General features: G+C 38.3%; 1 protein-coding gene across 1 annotated transcript in view; it reads right to left on the bottom strand.

The window, feature by feature from the left end:
• Positions 1-21,646, bottom strand: part of TTC3 (tetratricopeptide repeat domain 3) — a 55,903-nt gene that overhangs the window by 20,583 nt on the left and 13,674 nt on the right. The window contains exons 8-14 of the mRNA XM_034654345.1: positions 18,410-18,812; positions 14,059-14,093; positions 13,443-13,514; positions 11,847-12,008; positions 3,972-5,037; positions 2,712-2,777; positions 2,403-2,561 (exon numbers count right to left, since the gene is read on the bottom strand). Coding sequence (XP_034510236.1) covers positions 2,403-2,561; positions 2,712-2,777; positions 3,972-5,037; positions 11,847-12,008; positions 13,443-13,514; positions 14,059-14,093; positions 18,410-18,812 — 1,963 coding nt within the window. The remainder of the gene's footprint in view (positions 1-2,402; positions 2,562-2,711; positions 2,778-3,971; positions 5,038-11,846; positions 12,009-13,442; positions 13,515-14,058; positions 14,094-18,409; positions 18,813-21,646) is intronic.

A 21,646-nucleotide genomic window follows, 5' to 3' on the forward strand; every position in this document is an offset into this window, starting at 1 on the left:
GAAAAATCAATAAAAGCCAAAAATTTCCTTTTATGTTTATAAAAGATTCCTCCACAAGCTGATCATGAACATAATTATGATTCATACGGAAATGGCCACAGCTATATCTCTTCTACTCCTGTGTGGTTGTTGCTCAGATGAGCAACTTATCCTGATAGGAAATGAGTCTGTAATTTATATGGGAAGTCTAACAACCTAACAGGCCTGAAATCTGGGGACTAAATAATGGCTCTTTTAAAAAACAGACTGCCTACACTCTTAAGAACCACCACCTAAAAGCAGACCCCAAGCCTCCGTGAAGGTAAAAAAAGAAAATACATCAGAANATGATTCATATGGAAATGGCCACAGCTATATCTCTTCTACTCCTGTGTGGTTGTTGCTCAGATGAGCAACTTATCCTGATAGGAAATGAGTCTGTAATTTATATGGGAAGTCTAACAACCTAACAGGCCTGAAATCTGGGGACTAAATAATGGCTCTTTTAAAAAACAGACTGCCTACACTCTTAAGAACCACTACCTAAAAGCAGACCCCAAGCCTCCGTGAAGGTAAAAAAAGAAAACACATCAGAAGCGCAGCCCAGTCAGAGCTGTGGCTCTCTAGAAGCCCTCCTCCATGGGCACCTGGTTAACCGTGGATTTCTTGGTCAGGTGTAAAAAGAGGCCCTTGATAAACAGTACAAATACAGGACCCAGTCAGACCAGCAGTTTACAGAGCTGGACAAANAGCAGTTTACAAAGCTGGACAAGTCTCTGCCAGAGAGAAGGAAACCTTACTCATCAGTTGCCCACCTTCAGTGGCAGTCTGAAAATCTGCTCTCCTCACTTAACTCAGGTGGCCATACGCATTCTTATACANGATTTCTTGCTCAGGTGTACAAAGAGGCCCTTGATAAACAGCACAAATACAGGACCCAGTCAGACCAGCAGTTTACAAAGCTGGACAAGTCTCTGCCAGAGAGAAGGAAACCTCACTCATCAGTTGCCCACCTTCAGTGGCAGTCTGAAAATCTGCTCTCCTCACTTAACTCAGGTGGCCATAGGCATTCTTATACGGATTTAGTAAAACTGAATTTTACTGATGCAATAGAAAGTTTATAAAAATATTTTATTTTGTTAAGCCCTCCAGGTAACTTATTCAAATTAGTGTTCTATGAGTCACTGTGCAGGGTTTTATTTTTGCTCATTTTCTCCTCTCCCAATTAGGAAGATCTCATTCAACCAGGCAACTGACCAGAAAGCCTGGTTCCTTCTAATTCTTCTCATCCTTCAAATCTCCCCAGTCCCTTCGCAAGTGAAAATGAGTTATAACAGGAATGTTGTAACTATTATAATAGGAATGTTGTAACATTATCTTTGCAAACTGACCCTTTTCTGCCGGGTGCACTTAAATCTTAATACATCAATTTCCTGATTAAAGTTCCACCTAAGCAAATTTTCTTCTATTTAATATGGTACCCCAGCTACTAATCCAGACTTCTGGAATAAATTTTTCCTCTTTCTGTTTTTAAGTGTAGTTGACAATTCTATATGTTAGACAATGCTTACCACAGTAAGTGTAAATCCATCCTTCCTTAAATTAACTAACATCCCTTTGTTAAATTTGTACAGAAGACCTCAGTTTTAAAAAAGAAACGCACTATGATTCCCCTACATCTATAATTCCATTTCCCTACCAATTCAATCTGGCCTTGCCACTAATTAGTATTACTCCAATAGCCAATACTCAATGACCTATAACTGTAATCCACCTTAGCTAATGGAACTCAAGATCAATAGACTCAAACAAAATGGTCTACGTGATTTTACAGATCTAATATGCCTAAGCTCCACGTGTTATGCTCACACTTCCTTAAGAGTAAGATGAAGACAGTAGTAGGAATAGTAGCTAACAGTGGCAGGCAATACTTACAGAGCCCCTATTATGCACCAGGCAGTTTTAAGTACTTTACAAGTATTAATCTAACCCCAAGAAATGGGAGCTATTATCACCCAAATTTTCCAAATAAGAAGCTAAAGCACAAAGAGGTTAGATAACTTGCCCCAGATGAGAACTAGTATGGAACCCAGCTTACATCTGAACCTAGCCGGTCTGACCCCAAGACTCACACTAGGAACCACTAATGCTATAGTGCTTCTCAACATAAACCAGGGTTAACTCAGAACTTAGTCAACAGAACACAGGTTTAGTTAATGAAGCAAACTGAACTACAAATAAATGAAAACCCAGATTCACCGCCCTTTTCTTATATGACAACATGTATAGTTTCTAAAACAGTACAAAAATACCGCCACTTTAATATGTCATAGAGAAATTTAAAGAGGCATTAAAAAAAAATCCTTTGTTCAGCCAACAATGCTCCTGATCCTGTCACATGCTACTACAGAGAAGTTTCAGACACTGATTACCTTATTTTCTTCTAAGTTCCTTTTCAACTTTTCTTCCAGGTCCCGGGTCTCTTCTGAGCCCTTGAGTTTTCTCTGCTCATAATTTTCGCATGCCTCCTTAAGCTGCTCTTGTAAAACCTGGTACTCCTTCTCAAGCTGTAAAATATCTCCCTAAAGGTAAATTACAAAATTATCTATTAAAAATAGTTTAAAATGTCTATTTTGATCTTGTTCTGAATAGTCTCTTCAAATAAACAAAGGAGAATAAAAGGCAGATGAAAATTTACAAGGGCAATGTCATGATAATTCATTTTGACTCACCTGTTGTGCCTCAAAAGGATCATATGGCTCAGTATTGACTTCTTGATGTGTTATATTCCAAGACACCTTTGTGGCAAAACAAATACTTATATTTATCTCAATTGCTCTAGTAAAATAAATCCATCATGTAATGACATTTTAAGGCATTCCCACAATTTTTTCAAGGGTTTTTTTTTTTTTTTACAATTNTTTTTTTTTTGACAATTTTAATAATGTTGTATGCTTCCTACAAATACCTGTATTAGGAAAGAGCTATCACTTAGAATTAGTAAAAATAAAAATGACTTCGGTTCATTACTCTTAACATGTTCTTTTTTTAAAAGATTTTATTTATTTGAGAGAGAGAGACAGTGAAAGAGAGTGAGAGAGAGCATAAGTGAGAGAGCATGAACAGGGGGAAGAGCACAGGGAGAAGCAGGCTCCCTGCTCGGGACTCTGACAAGGGACTCCATCCCACGAGCCTAAGGCAGACANCAGACGTTTATCCAACTGAGCCACCCAGGAGCCCCTTAACACGTTCTTTCAAAACTTTCTTAGAAAACAGAAAATATAATGAGGAGGGGAATAATCCAACAAGGGTTTAATGAATTCATACCCTACAGAGTGAACTATAGGAGAACGTCAATTTATTCTTTGCTTGTTAGGAACTTTTATTTGCATCTCTCATATCTCTCCACATATTTTTTTTGCTTTTTTTAACTCCCCCATTCCTCCCCTGTTTGAGAGAAACCAGTCACACATATAAGCCCAGACTCTTGCTTTTTTCAGCTGCCTGTGCAAAAAGCACTTTTCCCTTCATTCTCCATGCAGTAAGCCTTGTGGGGCAAGCACCCCAAGACGGGAGGCTTCCTGGTCCAGCACTACTATAACTGCGTGGCTGAGCTGGTGCTCCAGTGTTGGGCTTCGATGTTGGGACATGCAAGTGCTACAGAAACAAACCACATCATCCTTGTGGTGCCATTATTAATTATTAGGTGATGTTCTCGCTCCATCTGCTGATTCCTCTATCTTATTTCTCCAAAGGTACAAAACTTGGTTAGGGAAGAAGTGTATTATTTACTAGACCCAAAAATTCTTTCTGGATTACCTGTCATGCCCTACAAAAGGGTTCATATTTTTAAAACATTTCTACCCAAAAGATTTCATAACCATTATAAAGTCAATTATTTAGAAGAATTTTAATAAATATAATGGCAATGAAAGATGAGAAGGAAAATTTAACTTCAGTATTAAGATGATGTTTTTCTGTTTAAGCCTTACCTGTATGGCAACCACTTGTGTATGTGGAATATTTGTTACTTCATCGGTATTTTCTGGATTTACTTCCCACTTGTTGGCAGAATCTCCACAGTGACCATCGATTCTGTTAGACTCACTCAGGGCTGTATCAGCACCATCTGTGCTGCACTGTGTCTTTACTGATACTTCCAAAGAGTCCTGAAGGATCTGTGTTTCAGGGGCAATCTGGTTACCAGCAGCATTCTCAGCATTCAAACGATGGCCCTCAAAATACACAGCAGCACTTTCATCTGGCTCGTCACTGGCTATAACAGATGGCACCACTGGCACTGATCTCTGCAGCTGATACTCAGAAGACATGTTGGCCAGAGTTGTGTAAATGTTAGTGTACTGGGGCACACTCGGTAACACATTTACGTATGTTAGTGGTGTCTGGGTAATGTCAAACCCCCGAAAGGGGGGGGATGTACAGTAGCCTGTGACCAAATGGGGTTGAGTCCAGTAGGTTGGTTTCACATCCTCAGAAGCTGGTTTGGGAGAATTAGAGGATACTCGCTTGTGACCTGCCTCCTCGGATACTGGTTTGGGAGGATCAGAAGAGACCTCTTTGGGCTTCTCATCCTCAGAAACTGATCTAGAAGAATTATCAGACTCTGGTTTCGGCTTCACAGCCTCACAGGTTGGTTTGGGAGAATTTGCAGCTATAAGTTTGGGCTTCGCATCCTCAGAAGTTGCTGCTGAAGATAAATCAGACACTGGTTTGGATTTTACATCTGGTTTAAATTCCCTAGCGGTTGGATTCAGTGGCAGTTTAACTCGTAAATACTCCCCTGTTTTTGAAATTTCTTCTACTTTTGTCTTGATGTTTTTCTTTTTTCTCTTTTTCTTGAGCCGCAATGCAACTTTCTTCAATGCAATACAGTCGTCAATCACAACAAAACGAGGACATCCCAGGAGAAAAGATTTCAAACCTCCAGCTTTTTCTAGTATCTGTCGAGTTTCTTCTGGGAAGAATTCATATTCTTCAGAGAACATTTTATTACTCATGTCCAAGGGACCATGCTCCTCCAACAACTGAGAGAAATAACTTGGAAAAAAAATTATGTTTATGTGTTATTATAAGGAAGTACTTATACATGTTCATTTGAAAAAAATATTTTCCCCAAAATTCTCCCAAAGCAATTTCTTTTCCAACTGATCTCAACAGCTCCCCAACAAACATATTATATTCATATTAAATCTGACAAAAGCTAACTGCAATCAATGATACTCTAAAAGCATAATTTTGTTTACCCCTTGGAAAATAATCCTTAAAAAAATTTTTGGAAAAAAAAAAGAATAAAAAGGGATTAAAAAGTTATTTTATAAATTTCAATTACATAATTAGACAATCTATTTTAAAAGTAATGAAAGGAAAATTTATTATACAGGAATATCAGTAACAAGATGTCAAATGAGAAGACATCAAATTTCACTAAAATCCTATGGAATTTGCATGTAGTAATCTTAACATTTTTCTGTTGAAGACTAGGCAATGATATAGAGGTATTGAAATTAATCCTGTCTGATCAATAAACCAACACAGTACAGGATCAGACACACAGTAATGGGGCGATCCCTTAATCTACCTCCAGTTCTGGGGCTGTTTTTTTCCCCCACTCTTGTGTCAGCCTCAAAGAGCCTCACTCTTCCATTTGAATTTGGTATTCAGTCTGTAACAGTGGCATTAACTAGCAAGAAAGACACACACCACACACCAACAAAAAGATTTGCTTTTTCAAGAGCAAAAATCTCCAAAGGACTTTCTTAGTAATTTCACACTAACCAGGAAGACAACTTATTTAGGGGGAAGGTAAAAACACTTCTTTGAAGCAAAAGAAACCACTTTATGTACAGATGCTGCTAGAGAAAAAGGCATAGACTATTTCTGAAAATGATTAACCTCTACTCAAAGTAACTGATATTCTGAAGGTTAAAGACCAAATGCCACTACTTTTCGTCAGCAATGCTCCTCTAAATACTTTAAGTGTTTTTGATGACTATTTTCCCCTTAGAATAATCTCTACAATTCAAACTCCCCAACACACGTGTTGTTTTGCAAGGTACAGGTTAGATTTGTTTTCACTTTAAGATTCCCATCAAACTTCATTTTTAAGACTTTATTTATTTATTTTAAAGAGAGAGAGAGCGCACACGCACGCGCGCATGCAAGAGTGCACTCGAGGGCAGGGGCAGAAGGAGAGGGAGAGAAATCCTCAAGCAGACTCCCCGCTGACACAGGGCTCAATCTCAGGACTCAGATCATGACCTGAGCCGAAATCAAGAGTCGGCTGCTTAGAGATGCCCTTCAACAGATGAATGGATAAAGAAGATGTGGTGCATATATATACAATGGAATATTAGCCATCAGAAAGATGAATAGCGACCATTTGCACTGACATGGATGGAACTGGAGAGGATTATGCTAAGTGAAGTAAGTTAAGCAGAGAAAGACAATTATCATATGGTTTCATTCATATGTGGAACATAAGCAGTAGCACAGAGGACCACAGGGGAAGGGAGGGAAATCTGAAGGGGGAGAAGAACCATGAAGGCTATGGATCACAGGAAAAAAACAGGGTTTCAAGGGGGAGGGGGTGACACGGTGACAGGTACTAAGGAGGACACATGTGATGAGCACTGTGTGTTATACATAACTAATGAACCACTGAACACTTCAAAAACTAATGATGTTCCTTACAGTGTCTAACTGAATAAAAAAGATGAAAAAAAAAGGTAGCATTCACTCTTTCACCACTATGTAATATATTAGTTGTAGGTTTTTCGTAGATCTCTTCTTTCAGATTAGGAAGTTTCCTTCTATTTCTGATTTGCTGAGAATTTTTAACTGGAAAGGATATAAAAAAATTTTTTTTTTTCAAATGTATGGTCTATGTCTAAGATGATAATGTAGTTTTTCTTCTTGGATTTCTTAGATGGGTTACACTGATTTTAAAATGTTAAATCAGTCTTCCATTTCTAAAATAAACTCCCTTTGGTCATTAAAAAAAAAAAAAAAAAGATNCTGGGTGGCTCAGTCATTAAGTGTCTGCCTTTGGCTCAGGGCGTGATCCCAGGGTCCTGGGATTGAGCCCCATGTCAGGTTCCCTGTTCTGCTGGGAGGCTGCTACTTCCTCTCCCACTCACCCTGCTTGTGTTCCCTCTTTCGCTAGCTGTCTCTCTCTCTGTCAAATAAATACATAAAATCTTAAAAAAAAAAAAAAAAAGAGTTGGCTGCTTAACCAACTGAGCCACCCAAGTGCCCCTCCAATTTCATTTTTAATGAGAAATTTCTAAAAGCAGAAGGGTCTGAAGGAAAGTGAGGTAAAAAGAAATCACTGTAGTCTCAGACACAGTAACCCTTGTTGAGGATTTTGGCTGATTGGTATAACTTCGGCTCTACCATCTCTCTGAAGAGAGATACCTTTCCATTTGGCGTTTAGCTGCTATTAAAAGCAACAGCAGAATAATTCATGAATTGTGTACGTGTATTTACTTTCTGCTCTCCATGATGAATACTAAAGAGAATCACTGAAAAACAAAGCTTTTCCACCTGGGTTAAAACACTTAAATCCAAAAAGGGGTAACTAAAAAACAGAGACCACATACAAGGAGCTTTTCTTTCTTTCTTTTTTTTAAAAAATATTTATTTATTTGACAGAGACAGAGAGAGAGCACAAGCAGGCAGAAGAGCAGGCAGAGGGAGAGGGAGGAGCAGGCTCCCCGCCAAGCAAGCAGCCCGACTTGGGGCTTAATCCCAGGACCCTCGGATCACGNCCCGCCAAGCAAGCAGCCCGACTCGGGGCTCAATCCCAGGACCCTCGGATCACAACCCGAGCCAAAGGCAGTCGCTTAACCAACTGAGCCACCCAGACACCCCAGCAATGAGCTTTTCAATAGCTAGCAATGTAAATGGTAGTGCAGATCTGGTCATGTTTACGAAGCAACTAATAAAAGTCATGTTCTTGAAGAATAGTCAAGGATATGAAAAAAATGCTCACTATTCTGAGTGAAAAAGGTTATGACAAAGCTGAGAGTATAGTAAAATATAAATAAAATATAGTACAATGTAAAATAGTAAAAGTTTATAAATTTTAAAACCTCTGTTTTACACACCTACATTTTAAAAGCCCGAAAGGATATACACCAAAAATTAACTGTGCTTATATCTGGGTGAGAATTATTCATAATTTTTATTTTTTCCTTTATTTAAAAAATTCCATAGTAATTTATATTGTTACTTTAACAATCAGAAAAAAATTTTTTTTAAAGAAATAGGGCCTCCACATTTTTTCCACTGGCTAAGTAGCTATGAATTTTTCAAACACTAAAGCAGAACAAAATTTAATTTAACATGGGTCTCTAGCCCAAAGGGAAACATTATAACCATATCATGAATAAAATTTTTATAGTCACTATTATTTGAAATGCAACACAAAATGAACTTTATTTATACATCTTTCTAGCTTTGAAAAATTATCTCTGTAAGATAAACAAGCAACCAAAATAGCATAAATATAATTTCTTAATAATTCAGTGCTTTACAGGGGTTAGAATCCATCCATCAATGCACACTGAACAATGGTATTGGTGTGGCTGTCTAGCAGACATGAAAGAGGCCAGAGCTCTAATGAAAGATGCTAGATAACAACTGAAATGATGAGGCTGACTCGGCTTCTGCCAAGTTGCACAAGATTCATCTCTACTCTTATCACTGCCTGCCCTCATTCAAAGTCTCAGACTCTGCACTTCAGGACCAGGGACAAAAAGGAGGCACACTACACATGACAGGAGTTTAAAAAAAAAAAAAAAGGTAATGATACCAGAAATATTAATAGTTCTTATGTTATATATATATGTACATATATTTTCATAATTGGATGATAACCATTAGTGTCTGAAATGGTCATGGTTGGTCATCCGAACCACAGTGCAATTACATGTCATTGCTGGCACAGGGGCAAGGGATAAGGATGGAGAAAGCATTTCAGAAGGTATCCCCACTCTACTATTCCAGCTGTGTTCCTTTGAAAAATCACTGTTTTGTACAAGCTCATAAATCTTATTTCAGAGTAATTTTATTTGCAATACACTGTGACCTGACCAATAATCAATTTAGCTCTCCTGCTACTTGCAAGCTGCATTAAAGGACTGTATCTTCTACTTTTTCTGCAATCATCCACAGTGCTTAACCCTAAATGGTTAATAAATGCTGGCAGACTAATTAACACCACTAATGGGGTGTTAGGAAAAGCTAAATGCAGACTACTACCCATTGAAATTTAATTTGCTTCAACTATATAAAATCATAAAATGTTAGAACAAGAAGGGCATTAGGTCAATTAAACGGCAATCAGTCTAATCCCCTACTTCACGGTGAAATACTTAAAGTTAATAGCAGTTATCCCAATATTCTTGATACCCTAATAATTTTTCTACTCTACACTCTTGTCATAAAGAAAATTATAGTAGTTTCATTTTTCTTTCTTTTATCCACTGGCCACCTTTTAAAAGAAATCTTTTTTTATTCTTTTTAAAGTTTTTGTTTATTTATTCATTTAAGTAATCTGTACATCCAGTATGGGGCTTGAACTCACAACCCCGAAATCAAGAGTCACACACTCCTCTGACTGAGCCAGCCAGGAGCCCCTAAAGAAATCATTCTTAAGCCCATCATTACACGTCTACTTTAGAAAATTCAAAGAAACAATTGTTTTGAGATGTAACTTCCCACAACTTCATGGCTTTAAGTTCTATCTCTAAATGCAAATCAGCCTATTTTTTTCCTCACGAAGTTGTTTAATTTCCTCCCACTTATAACAGTAATAAACTCTTTAAGAAGCAAGGTCCTCAAAATGATACAGTTTAGCTTCAGTTTTGGATGCCTGAAGCAAAGCCTACCATATTTTAAGAAATACTAGTGTAGTTTTATAGCTGTTTCCATACGGTCATCCAGGAGAGTTCTCTGGAAATATGATTTGCTCAACATTTCAACTCTAAAGAAAAACCATGAAGAGGGACCTATGAGCACAACTGACTGAACAGAAATACTGCAACTGGGGAAAATAGAAGGAATGACAAAATTATGGATGAGTGACAGGTTTTCTGGGAGAACAGTTAGCTTTTAAATTAATTTTTAATTACAGGTCTTAGCCTTCAATTTCTCTTCTTAAGGAAGGTAGCAATATCTTTTTTTTTTTTTAAGATTTTATTTATTTATTTGACAGAGAGGCAGCGAGAGAAGGAACACAAGCAGGGGGAGCAGGAGAGGGAGAAGCAGGTTTCCGCTGAGCNCTGAACAGAAATACTGCAACTGGGGAAAATAGAAGGAATGACAAAATTATGGATGAGTGACAGGTTTTCTGGGAGAACAGTTAGCTTTTAAATTAATTTTTAATTACAGGTCTTAGCCTTCAATTTCTCTTCTTAAGGAAGGTAGCAATATCTTTTTTTTTTTTTAAGATTTTATTTATTTATTTGACAGAGAGGCAGCGAGAGAAGGAACACAAGCAGGGGGAGCAGGAGAGGGAAAAGCAGGTTTCCGCTGAGAAGGGAGCCTGATGAGGGGCTCGTTCCCAGGACCCTGGATCATGACCTGAGCTGAAGGCAGACGCTTAACGACTGAGCCATCCAGGTGCCCCAGAAGGCAGCAATACGTTAATAATACCAAGCTCAAAATGGTTAACTGCTTCCTAGATTTTCCTCAACTCTTTACTTCATTACTTTATCCACCCCACTCAGATTTATTAACTTCTCACTGGACTTATGAGATGCTGAACATCCGCATCCATCAACAAAGGAACAGTAAGATCAAATAATCATACTACCCCTTGTCAAATGTATAACTCCACCCTTATCAATGAGAGATATGTTCCAAGACCCCCAGGGATGCCTGAAACCACAGACAGTACCGAACCCTATTTACACTGTTTTGTTCCTATGCATACATACTTATGATAAAGTTTAAGTTATAAATTAGGTGCAATAAGAAAGTAACAGCAGTAACTAATGATAAAATAGAACAGTTATAATAATTACTGTAATGAAAGTTATGTGAACGTGATCTCTCTCTCAAAATATCTTATTGCACTGTACTCACCCTTCTTATGATGATGGGAGATGATAAAATGTCTACATGACAAGATGAAGTGAGGTGAGTGACACAGGCACTGTGATGTAATGTAAGGCTCCTAGTGCCTTCTGACAATACATCAGGAGGACCATCGGCTTCAAGACCACGGTTGACAGTGGGTTAGTGAAATCTTGGAAACCAAAACCAAGGATAAGAGAGGAGTACTGTATGCCTTGGAAGTCATGATAAAAGATTACGGCTGGGGGAGCCTGGGTGGCTCAGTCAGTTAAGTGTCCTAACTCTTGGTTTCAGCTCAGGTCGTGATCTCACGGGTCATGAGATCAAGCAGAGCATCCAGTTCCATGCTCAGATTGAAAATTCTCTTCCTCTGCCCCTCCTCCTACCTGCGTGCATGTGTGTATATGTCACTCTCTCTCTCTCAAATCAATAAATAAATCTTAAAAAAAAAAAAAGATTATGGCTGGAAACTTTATAGGTCCTATCAGCATATACCAGGTCACTTTTAGAAATAGAAAATACCTATTTTAAGCAGCTCAAACTGACAAAACCAATAATAATTAGGATTCTAAATTTAATAGTTAAAAACATTCAGTTAACTCTGTGTAATACATGACAAAAGCTGTAAAAATACTTTTCTTCCTCAGGTTTGTGAGCCAATAAATGATTCCTTTAATAAGCACAATGGACACAAATTAAACAACTTGAGATCTTTAACTGGCAGCTTCAGTATAAAATAATGCTTGTGGGAATGTTAAACTACTTACTCATACAGAGTTGAACATTTTTGTTTTGGGTTAATGTCCCACAGCTTCTTATTACGGACAACATATTCACTGCTGTGCTGCTCGTAGATGGCTTCAAAGTCTTCTACATCTTGCCGAAGGTGGTCAGGTGCCACAAATGGGCCTGCAGAATTTGAACTGCGTCTGCAGATAAAAAAGCAATTTTGTGAATCACAAACTTCTGAGGTAACCCAGATAATATTTAAATTGAAATAAATATAAAGACAGTAATATTACTCTGCTTTACAGTGCAAAAAAACACTACCAGAGAATTAAATGTAGAAACGTTACCCTTCCACAATTACATATATATATAGATATATNACAGTAATATTACTCTGCTTTACAGTGCAAAAAAACACTACCAGAGAATTAAATGTAGAAACCTTACCCTTCCACAATTACATATATATATATGTGTGTGTGTGTATATATATATGTGTATATATATGCGTGACCACTGAGTAAGCACTTTTAATTAAGTACCTACCCTTGCTCCCAAGAGCAAATTTTTTGAAACTTCTGGTTTTAAAAGTATCAATGTTACTTTAATGGTAATTTGTTAAAGAGAAAAATGAAAGATTTTATTATAACTGCTATTAAGTTAAAATGAGATTGAGACACTTACTAAAAAGATTTTTTTCCTAAAATATAACATTCTAGCATTCTAAAAAGATGTGGTAGTTTGAGTGTGAGTTCTAAAACCAGATTGCTGGATTCAATTCCTTGGCTCTGCTATTTATAAGCTTCAGGCTCTTGGGCACATCACTCAACCATACCATACCATTCAACTATACGGTGCATGAGGGGACTCCTTATCCATCAAATGCACATAATTCTTACCTCTTAGGGTGCAAGAGTGGATTCAATGAGTTTATAAAGCCAGTGGAATAGTACCTGGAATCTAAGTGTTATCTAAGTATAGGCTTTTACTATTTTAACTTAAACTTACTCCTCCATTTAAAGAATCCATGAAAATGACTGTGGGAAAGCAGTTGTTATGACAACTCCTTTAAGAAATGTGGGAAAAAAAACAAAACAAAACTGTGGATTTCTAGTCCATAAAGGAATATGACATAAAAAGGTAACCGCTATTTTTTTTCTTCTTATGACTATTTGTTTCCTGAAAACTCAAGTTTCAACCACCAGACACTGAAAATTGCTCACATCTAAGGTTAAACCACAACATCATATACAGCTTCTGAAACATCTTCCTCTCTCCTACTATAGCAAATATGCTAGTGATTATCAATAGGACATTCTTTTCACTGAACATTCTAAGGACTATTTTCTAGGATTTTCCCACAGTTATCTTGCACATAGTAAGTTCCCAAAATGATCTAATGAATGTCATTAGCCCAGTGATTTTAATGTAGTTTGCATGAATTCTTAACGCAGACAAGCCATGCTATAAATTCAACCAAGATGTATCACACCATGTTGTCACAACAGATGCACATCTTTAGACAGTGAAGTCAGGGAAATAAAACACAAGTTTAATTTACGTTAAATTAACACCACGTGCTAAGTTAATACACCTGAGTTAAAATGAAGCAAAAAAATTTTAATTGTACTTACTTATGGTCTTCACCTGAAGTGACACTCTCATTATTTGTTGTTACTGTAGCTGTTCCAGACCCCACTAACAGGCTAATTCAAAAGACAGAAAAACGAAAATGATTTTCTACCTTACAATTCCATGAAAAAAATTAGCATTAAAACTGATGAATGCTTATATAAATATTCATGCAAACTGCCAATATATACAAGACTTATCTAAATTTTTCTTGTGTACAGAAACACATAGTTACTGTTTCAACAGCCATAAGTACCTGAATTAACATTCAGGTAGCTTTCAATGCTCCAAAAAAATGTTACATGTCAAAGATAAAAAGACAAGTTTTAGTGGAACTTACACACAGCTGCTCTCATCCTCCCCTAATATTTGTTTCCTGTCTCAACTCCTGCCCTCCTTACCTGAGCCCCCACATTTATGACAGCCAAGGAGAACCCACTGTAAAATAAACAGCACCCTATTTATCTCATGGGCCTGGAGCAAATCTTTAGATTAAATCTTAAAAAAAAAAAAAGTCTTTCTCTATAAAATGCTTCAAAATATCCCCCAATATTGGTTAATTCTAATTTATCTATTCAATTATTTTACAAAAGAATTGATACAGAAAATACTCTATACCTTTGAATCTTTTGGCTTCTTTTTCTTGCCTTTATTTTTTATCTTGGCAGAATTAAACTGGAAAAATGGGGGGAAAAAACAATGAAAATGCAAATAAAAGAATTAGAAGCTCAAAATAAAGATACCATACTGCTTTTAGGCACAAGCTGAATATATATACAACAAAAATAACAAAAGTACTGAACAAAAATAGCATTTACCATGTTAGCCCTAGTGTTATGATTAGTAGAAAAGAAGAGAAAGCTCAAGGATGACTATAACTAAAATTGCTCCAACATTTTAAACTCATTTGTAAGGAGGTTTATGTTATTTCAAGCAATCAGTATTTTAGAGTAATTCCAGTTATATGCTACCAGCATTTTAATGATATTCCTTTTACTAAGCTAAACTAGACACTCTTCACCACTGCCAAACAACATACTAAAGCCTTAAAGAGAACCACCCCAGGTACTACTATCATCAACTATGTTTTACACCTAATTTGGCTTCGACACAAATTTAGTTTAGAAACCAAGAGCAAAATGGCCAATTAAATGGAAACCAACCACAAAGAACCACAAAGTGTGAACCCAATTCAGCACAATTTGAGTGCTTTCTAGGTGTCAAACTCTATGTCAGGTACCGGGAATACAGAAATGCAGAGAACAGTCCCTGCCACAGATAAGTCTGTGTTCTAAGCTTGTATTGTGCAAAATACACAAACAGACCAATACCCAGTATACCAAATGCCTCAATAAATACAATGGAAACAAAGGTGATGGAATAATAAAGTCTTCAAGGATGAAGCCCAAGAAGAGGTCAGGGAGGGCGCGGCTGTGAAAGCGAGACTTGAACGAGCAAAGGAGTAGGACATNATGAACGAGCAAAGGAGTAGCACATGGTTGGAGGAAATGCACGAGCAAAGACGTAAGGCAGGAAAAGCACAAGGAAGGTTTGGACACCTTCAAGAAGTGAGATCTATATACAGAGGGCAGATGGAGAGAGTGATGATAAACCCAGGCAGATGATGTGAATTTAATGTGTAGGCAAAACGAAGCAAATGTTTAACAAAATTGTTACAGGATCAGATGTTCTAGAAGAGTCACTACTGGTAATTTAAGAGGAAGATCTGGAGTGGGAAGGTCTAGAGAAATAGAGACCAGTTTGGAGGCTACCAGGATGGTCTAGTCACAGAAAGATTACTAAGGTTCTGACGTAGGAAGTGGAGTTGGACAAGAAAGGACGGATCAAAGATAAACCTTATTGGAACCAGTGACAAACTAGACATGCGGTAATAGGAAAAAGAAAGAACTGAGGGTTTCCTGCCTTTTTTTTTTTTAAGATTTTATTTATTTATTTGACAGAGAGACAGCCAGTGAGAGAGGGAACACAAGCAGGGGGAGTGGGAGAGGAAGAAGCAGGCTCCCAGCAGAGCAGGGCGCCCGACGCAGGGCTCCATCCCAGGACCCTGGGGTCACGCCCTGAGCTGAAGGCAGACGCTTAACGACTGAGCCACCCACGTGCCCCCAGGGTTTCCTGCTTAGATACAAGATACATAACAATGTTACTAAGAATAATTTAGGAAAAAACAGATCTCTAGGGATATAAGTCGGTTCAGCCACACTGCTCTTAAGGGGCCTTTTAGCTGTCTACAAAGAAATATCAACAGGAAAATAGTATGCAGAGTTCAGGAGAGAAGATAGAACTCCAAATTATCATAGCATTGGTGACATTACTGAATATTTTCTTTTACACAACTAGTGGATTCTGAAAAGTTTTAAGAAATATAATCACCTCTTTAAATGAAAAGAGAGAACANTCTCCTTAAATGAAAAGAGAGAAAACTGAAAATATCTGGGGTAAGATTGAGAAGCAGAGCTATTAGAGGGGAAAATCTGTTGGGATGGCTGGTCATTTGGCTGGTGGGTTCTGACTCTATAGACTAAGCAGACAAAGAGTCATAGCCAGACGGACTGCACAGTTGGGGTACAAAAAAAAATGCACACTGGGGTGCCTGGGTGGCTCAGTCATTAGGCGTTTGCCTTCGGCTCACACATGATCCCAGGGTCCTGGGATTGAGTCCCACGTCGGGCTCCCTGCTCTGCTGGGAGCCTGCTTCTTCCTCTCCCACTCCCCCTGCTTGTGTTCCCTCTCTCGCTGGCTGTCTCCCTGTCAAATAAATAAATAAAATCTAAAAAAACAAAAAACAAAACACACACACACACTGAGAAGGGTGCCTTTTTTTATTTTGTGTGATCCTAGCATTGGGTTTTACAAGCTCAGTTGCCAGACAGCATTTTATTACCAGCAGCAGCAAACTGATGGCAATAAATTCAGGCTATCACGTAAGGCCTCTAGTCGCGAAGCTGTGTCCTAGAAAAATAAAGCCATCTATATTTGAATGTGCTCCTTCCTAAGAAACACAACAAAAGCAACCTTTTTTTTTTTAATAGCTATTAGTATGTTTATTCTGCATGTTTCTAAGGGGAGAGGAGTTACATGCTAAAAGCCCAAAACAAGATTCATTTAGATGTCTATCTATACAATGGAATACTATGCAACCACTTAATATAATGTTATATAATGTTTCATGTCCTAGAAAGATGGTCACAATTGGGCAAAAAAGGCAGGTTACAAATAAAATATCCAGTATGATCCTATTTTGTATGTGTGTGTGGTGTGCACACACAAATGACTAAAATGCATATATCAAAACAGGCAGAGTGGTTGTCGATAGATGATGAAGTTAAATGAAATTTTTATTTCATTCTATTTGATTACCTATATTTCCTAAATATTATTCAATGCACATGTATTTTCTAAGGAGAAATAGCAGTAAGAGCCACTATTACACACATTGTCTATTTCTACAGGCATGGCTGAAAGGTATAAGGGACACATTCCTCTTTTTCTCTCTTACTCTCCACAGTTTTTTTTTCCTTTTTTTTTTTAATTTTTTTTATTATATTATGTTAGTCGCCATACAGTACATCCCTGGTTTCTGATGCAAAGTTCGATGATTCATTAGTTGCGTATAACACCCAGTGCACCATGCAATACGTGCCCTCCTTACTACCCATCACCAGTCTATCCCATTCCCCCACCCCCTCCCCTCTGAAGCAACCTTTTTAGTTCCTTATACATATGAACTTTGTAATGTGTGATACTTTTATACAAGGCCAGACCTTTTAATGTGCCCTTTAAAAAAAAAAAAGCATGAAATTTAAAAGTCTAACTCCTGGGGCGCCTGGGTGGCACAGTCGTTAAGTGTCTGCCTTCAGCTCAGGGCGTGATCCCAGCATTCTAGGATCAAGCCCAATGTCAGGCTCTTCCGCTGGGAGCCTGCTTCTTCCTCTCCCACTCCCCCGTTTGTGTTCCCTCTCTCGCTGGCTGTCTCTCTCTGTCAAATAAATAAAATCTTTAAAAAAAAAAAAAGGTCTAACTCCTGACAGTCTGTAAAGCAGATGCTGAGGGAAAAGCGGGGTGGGGGGGTTGTTATCATAAGACATACATGTAGTACCAAAGATAAGAAGCAAAATTCAATTTAGAACCTATGAATATTAGAATTTTGAAGCAAAATGAGACCATACAGACCAATGGCTCCAAATTCTATCACTTCAATGATGAAGAAACTAAGATCCAAGAGAAGCTAAGGAATTAAATACTAGTCATCCTATTCTGCTAAACTGGACTCCATGCTGGTACCCAAACAGGTGACCTAACTCTCCTCAACCCCATGTCTCTAAGTCCTATGTCCACCTGTCCGACTACATCCATGTTCATAGCTCGGACTTTAGCCCTGCACCAAAGCATCATCTTTCCCAGGAAGAACACAAGTGCTTGATCCTCCAGCACTTGCTCCAGTCCTCCCTTACTGAGCTTATGCCCAAATTATAGTTATTTATATATTCATCTTATTCCCTTTTCTATAATATAAGGTCCTTGAGGGCAGGGACTACCATAAGCATTTCTGAGTTCCTGGTTAACTCCCAGCTCGGGCAGGGGCCTTAAAGCAGTAGTAAAAACAAGGTTTTTAGTGAACTGAATTAGGGAAGAAGCTGGGCCACAGCCTACTTTTCTTGACTCCCCATTCTAAGTTCTTACCACTACAACAGCTGTGCTATTTCTAGATTCTGCAAACATCCCCTCCTCTTCAGGGCAATGTTTTCTTGAAGGTTACAATTTAAACCATTTACTGATAAATTCTGTCCATTCAATATGCAACCTTTGCCATGATACCATCAATGTATCTAAGATTTGTGAATAGTATGGTATATAATCAGTGTAACACACCCATCTGAGCACCCCTACAACACTTAGCTCAACAGAATAAAAACATTTTATCAAAAAAATCACTATTTTTAATCACTTACTTGCCCAAATAAGCAGGCTGTACCATAATAATTCTTACTATTTTGTCAAGTATTAAATAAGCTAGGTCCTTCACAGATTTGTTTTCCCCCCTCAGCCCAGATACAGTATAAACTGAAACAGCCCACACACCCATTATGTCAAAGAACTCATCCAGAGCATTATGCAGTGCTGGGAACTTGTCTCTGTGCTCTTCCAGCAGCCATATTAAACACCGCGCTTCCTTCAGTGATGCTGGCTCACAGAAGTAATCAAGCTGCTTTCCTTCTATAGAGGCTAGTTTATGACCATATTTCTCATTCCAGAGGAAGGTCATGATGCTAAAATCAAGCTCCTTAAGAGATGCTCCATAACGNTAAGAGATGCTCCATAAAAAGAAAAAAAAGGTCCTGTGGCATCTAAACCTGTAATAAAAACAAAACCCAAACCAGAAAAAGGGAAAATCATTTACCATAAAATCACCTTCAATCTTAAATCTCTGAAAAGCAGTTTGCTTACAGTTTGCCGATATTTTCAGTGAAAACAAACGTCTGAATACAAACTTGTTCAAGCTATTTTGTATTTCAGAAATACCACTTAACACTGAAATGCTAATTACAATAGTTCTTATCTATTAGTTGAATAAGGTGGGCCAAAGACTTCTTACATAATAGATCATATATTATAAGCTGCTACGGTCATTTTTATTAGACTTCGGCAATGAAAACAAGGCATTAAATTCCTGTAAAAATATAAGAACTTTTTTTACTAATTCAAGATTTTCATTCTAATTAGTACAAACTAGCAAGATTTTAGTGCTTTTCTACACATATTCCATAGTAACAATAATATGCAAATGCTTCCCAAGTGCCTTTAAAACAGGAAAGGGGTAGGGCTCCTGGGTGGCTCAGTCGTTAAGCGTCTGCCTTCGGCTCAGGGCGTGATCCGGGCGATCCGGGATCGAGTCCCACATCAGGCTCCTGGGTTGGGAGCCTGCTTCTTCCTCTCCCTCTCCCCTGCTGTGTTCCCTCTCTCACTGGCTGTCTCTATCTCTGTCTAATAAATAATAAATAAAATCTTTAAAAAACAAAAAACAGGAAAGGGGTAAACAAACCCCCAACACCTCCATTAATGGTTCCTTATCCTCGAAAATATCATGGCTCCTTACCCTCCTTCAAAAATCAGGATGATCCCTATTTCCACTTTTATTCCACCTTCTAACAAATCAGAAAAAGAAGCAGCTGCAACCTCATACCACTGCTACTGAAGGGAAGGTGAGCCCCTACTCTTACTAACATAGCCACCAAAAGGCAAAGACTAGTTCTGGTCTATCTTTCCACCCATCTTACATATAGCACAATCCCCTCTTATGGAGGCCATAGTTTCTCGGCATATGAAGCAGACTGCTGAGTCAGAATTATCCTGGATAGATGTTTCCTCCAGATGAAAGAGTTACCTTGCAGACATCATGCTGCATGAAAAATGTGCTCACTGAAGGGAANCTGAAGGGAAGGTGAGCCCCTACTCTTACTAACATAGCCACCAAAAGGCAAAGACTAGTTCTGGTCTATCTTTCCACCCATCTTACATATAGCACAATCCCCTCTTATGGAGGCCATAGTTTCTCGGCATATGAAGCAGACTGCTGAGTCAGAATTATCCTGGATAGATGTTTCCTCCAGATGAAAGAGTTACCTTGCAGACATCATGCTGCATGAAAAATGTGCTCACTGAAGGGAAGGCAAGAGGTCACTTCTAGTATTAAAATGTTACTCTCCTCCCACGCCCCGCAAATAAATTGACCTCTCATGTTAAATATGCACATGATGTGACCCTACAGTACAGACTTCTGCTGAGAAGGAAGTAAAATTCCAGGAATTGGAAATTACTGCTTTAATAAATAAATATGAGCTTACATCAGGGATATAGTATAACCTTACTAATTAACATGCTTGAAGTCATATTAGAACTTTTTAAAATAGAAACTGCAACTTTAAATAGTATGTATATACTTGTTAAAATATCTTTAATCTTCAGATTAGTGTGAATTATATCAAAAGGACACATTAACATTTCCATCAGTGAACTACAAGGCTCAAACGCTACAGTACACCGGAAGAACAGTGGCAGGCACTCTTGCCTGGGTAAGCACAACCAGAGAGCCNTCAAATGCTACAGTACACTGGAAGAACAGTGGCAGGCACTCTTGCCTGGGTAAGCATAACCAGAGAGCTGCCTTCTCCTGAGTCTATCTTCCAAAGCGGATTAAAGTTAAAAAATAACATTATAATTTACTTATTTGATTGTTAACAGATGCAAATGACAACCTTATCACTTAAGAGTGATTTTCTGGGACCAGAAANTGGGACTAGAAGCCCATGCAGACCTATGCTCAAAGCAGCAACACTTAGTTATCAACTATGTCGAGCTTCCTGCCATCTTACTTTGTTTCTACTGACAGAAATTTATCAATATATTCTCTGAAACTCTAGAATTCTAAGAGCTCCATGTCCCTAAAAATTCCAGCAGGTGGGGGTGACTTGGAGAGGCCTGGCAGTCTCACTTTGGACTGCTCTGCTGTGGCTCCTGCTGGCCTTGTATCCAACAGCTGCCAAATGAATCATCTACTATCTGAGGCCAGTTACCACCACAGTCACCAAGATAAACAGTGTTCTGGTAGGTACCCAGAGAAATATCAATCTGGTTGAAACTACAACTCTATCTGCAGCTGTTTTCTGCAGTCCCTGCATGGCCTCGGGCAGAGTTTGCGTGGGGGGAGGGGAAGGTCTTCCTCCACCAAATTAGGAAAATCGGGAACAGTACCAGTTTTATAACCCTGTGATTCAACCTCAGAGTATTTTTCTCATAATCCTTAGATACAGATTTGCCTTCGGTGATCCTAAGCAATTAGTTCCACGCACTCTTCCCTCTAAGTTCTCTAAGGAATCGGAGTACAGAACTGCGTAATCCCAGAGGGCACTCAGACAGCCACCTCCAGGGGATGCTACTGCCCACACCCGCCTCGTATTCACTTCGTTTACGTATTTACTAATAGTTTAGCCAAATCAGAACTGGATTTTCTGACTAAACTTTCTTGTGTTTACATCTTTTGAAAGTGTACTGTAACCTATCTACAAAACAACCTAAATTGTGAGTTGGGAGGAACAGTATTTTTAACCATACAAATCTGTAGTCCTACACTTTAAAAAATCATAAATGATGATAGAAAAATGAAAAAGGGATCAGAGGCCGATGTCCA

This window comes from Ailuropoda melanoleuca, chromosome 1 (assembly GCF_002007445.2).
Source record: "Ailuropoda melanoleuca isolate Jingjing chromosome 1, ASM200744v2, whole genome shotgun sequence".
Lineage (NCBI taxonomy): Eukaryota > Metazoa > Chordata > Mammalia > Carnivora > Ursidae > Ailuropoda > Ailuropoda melanoleuca.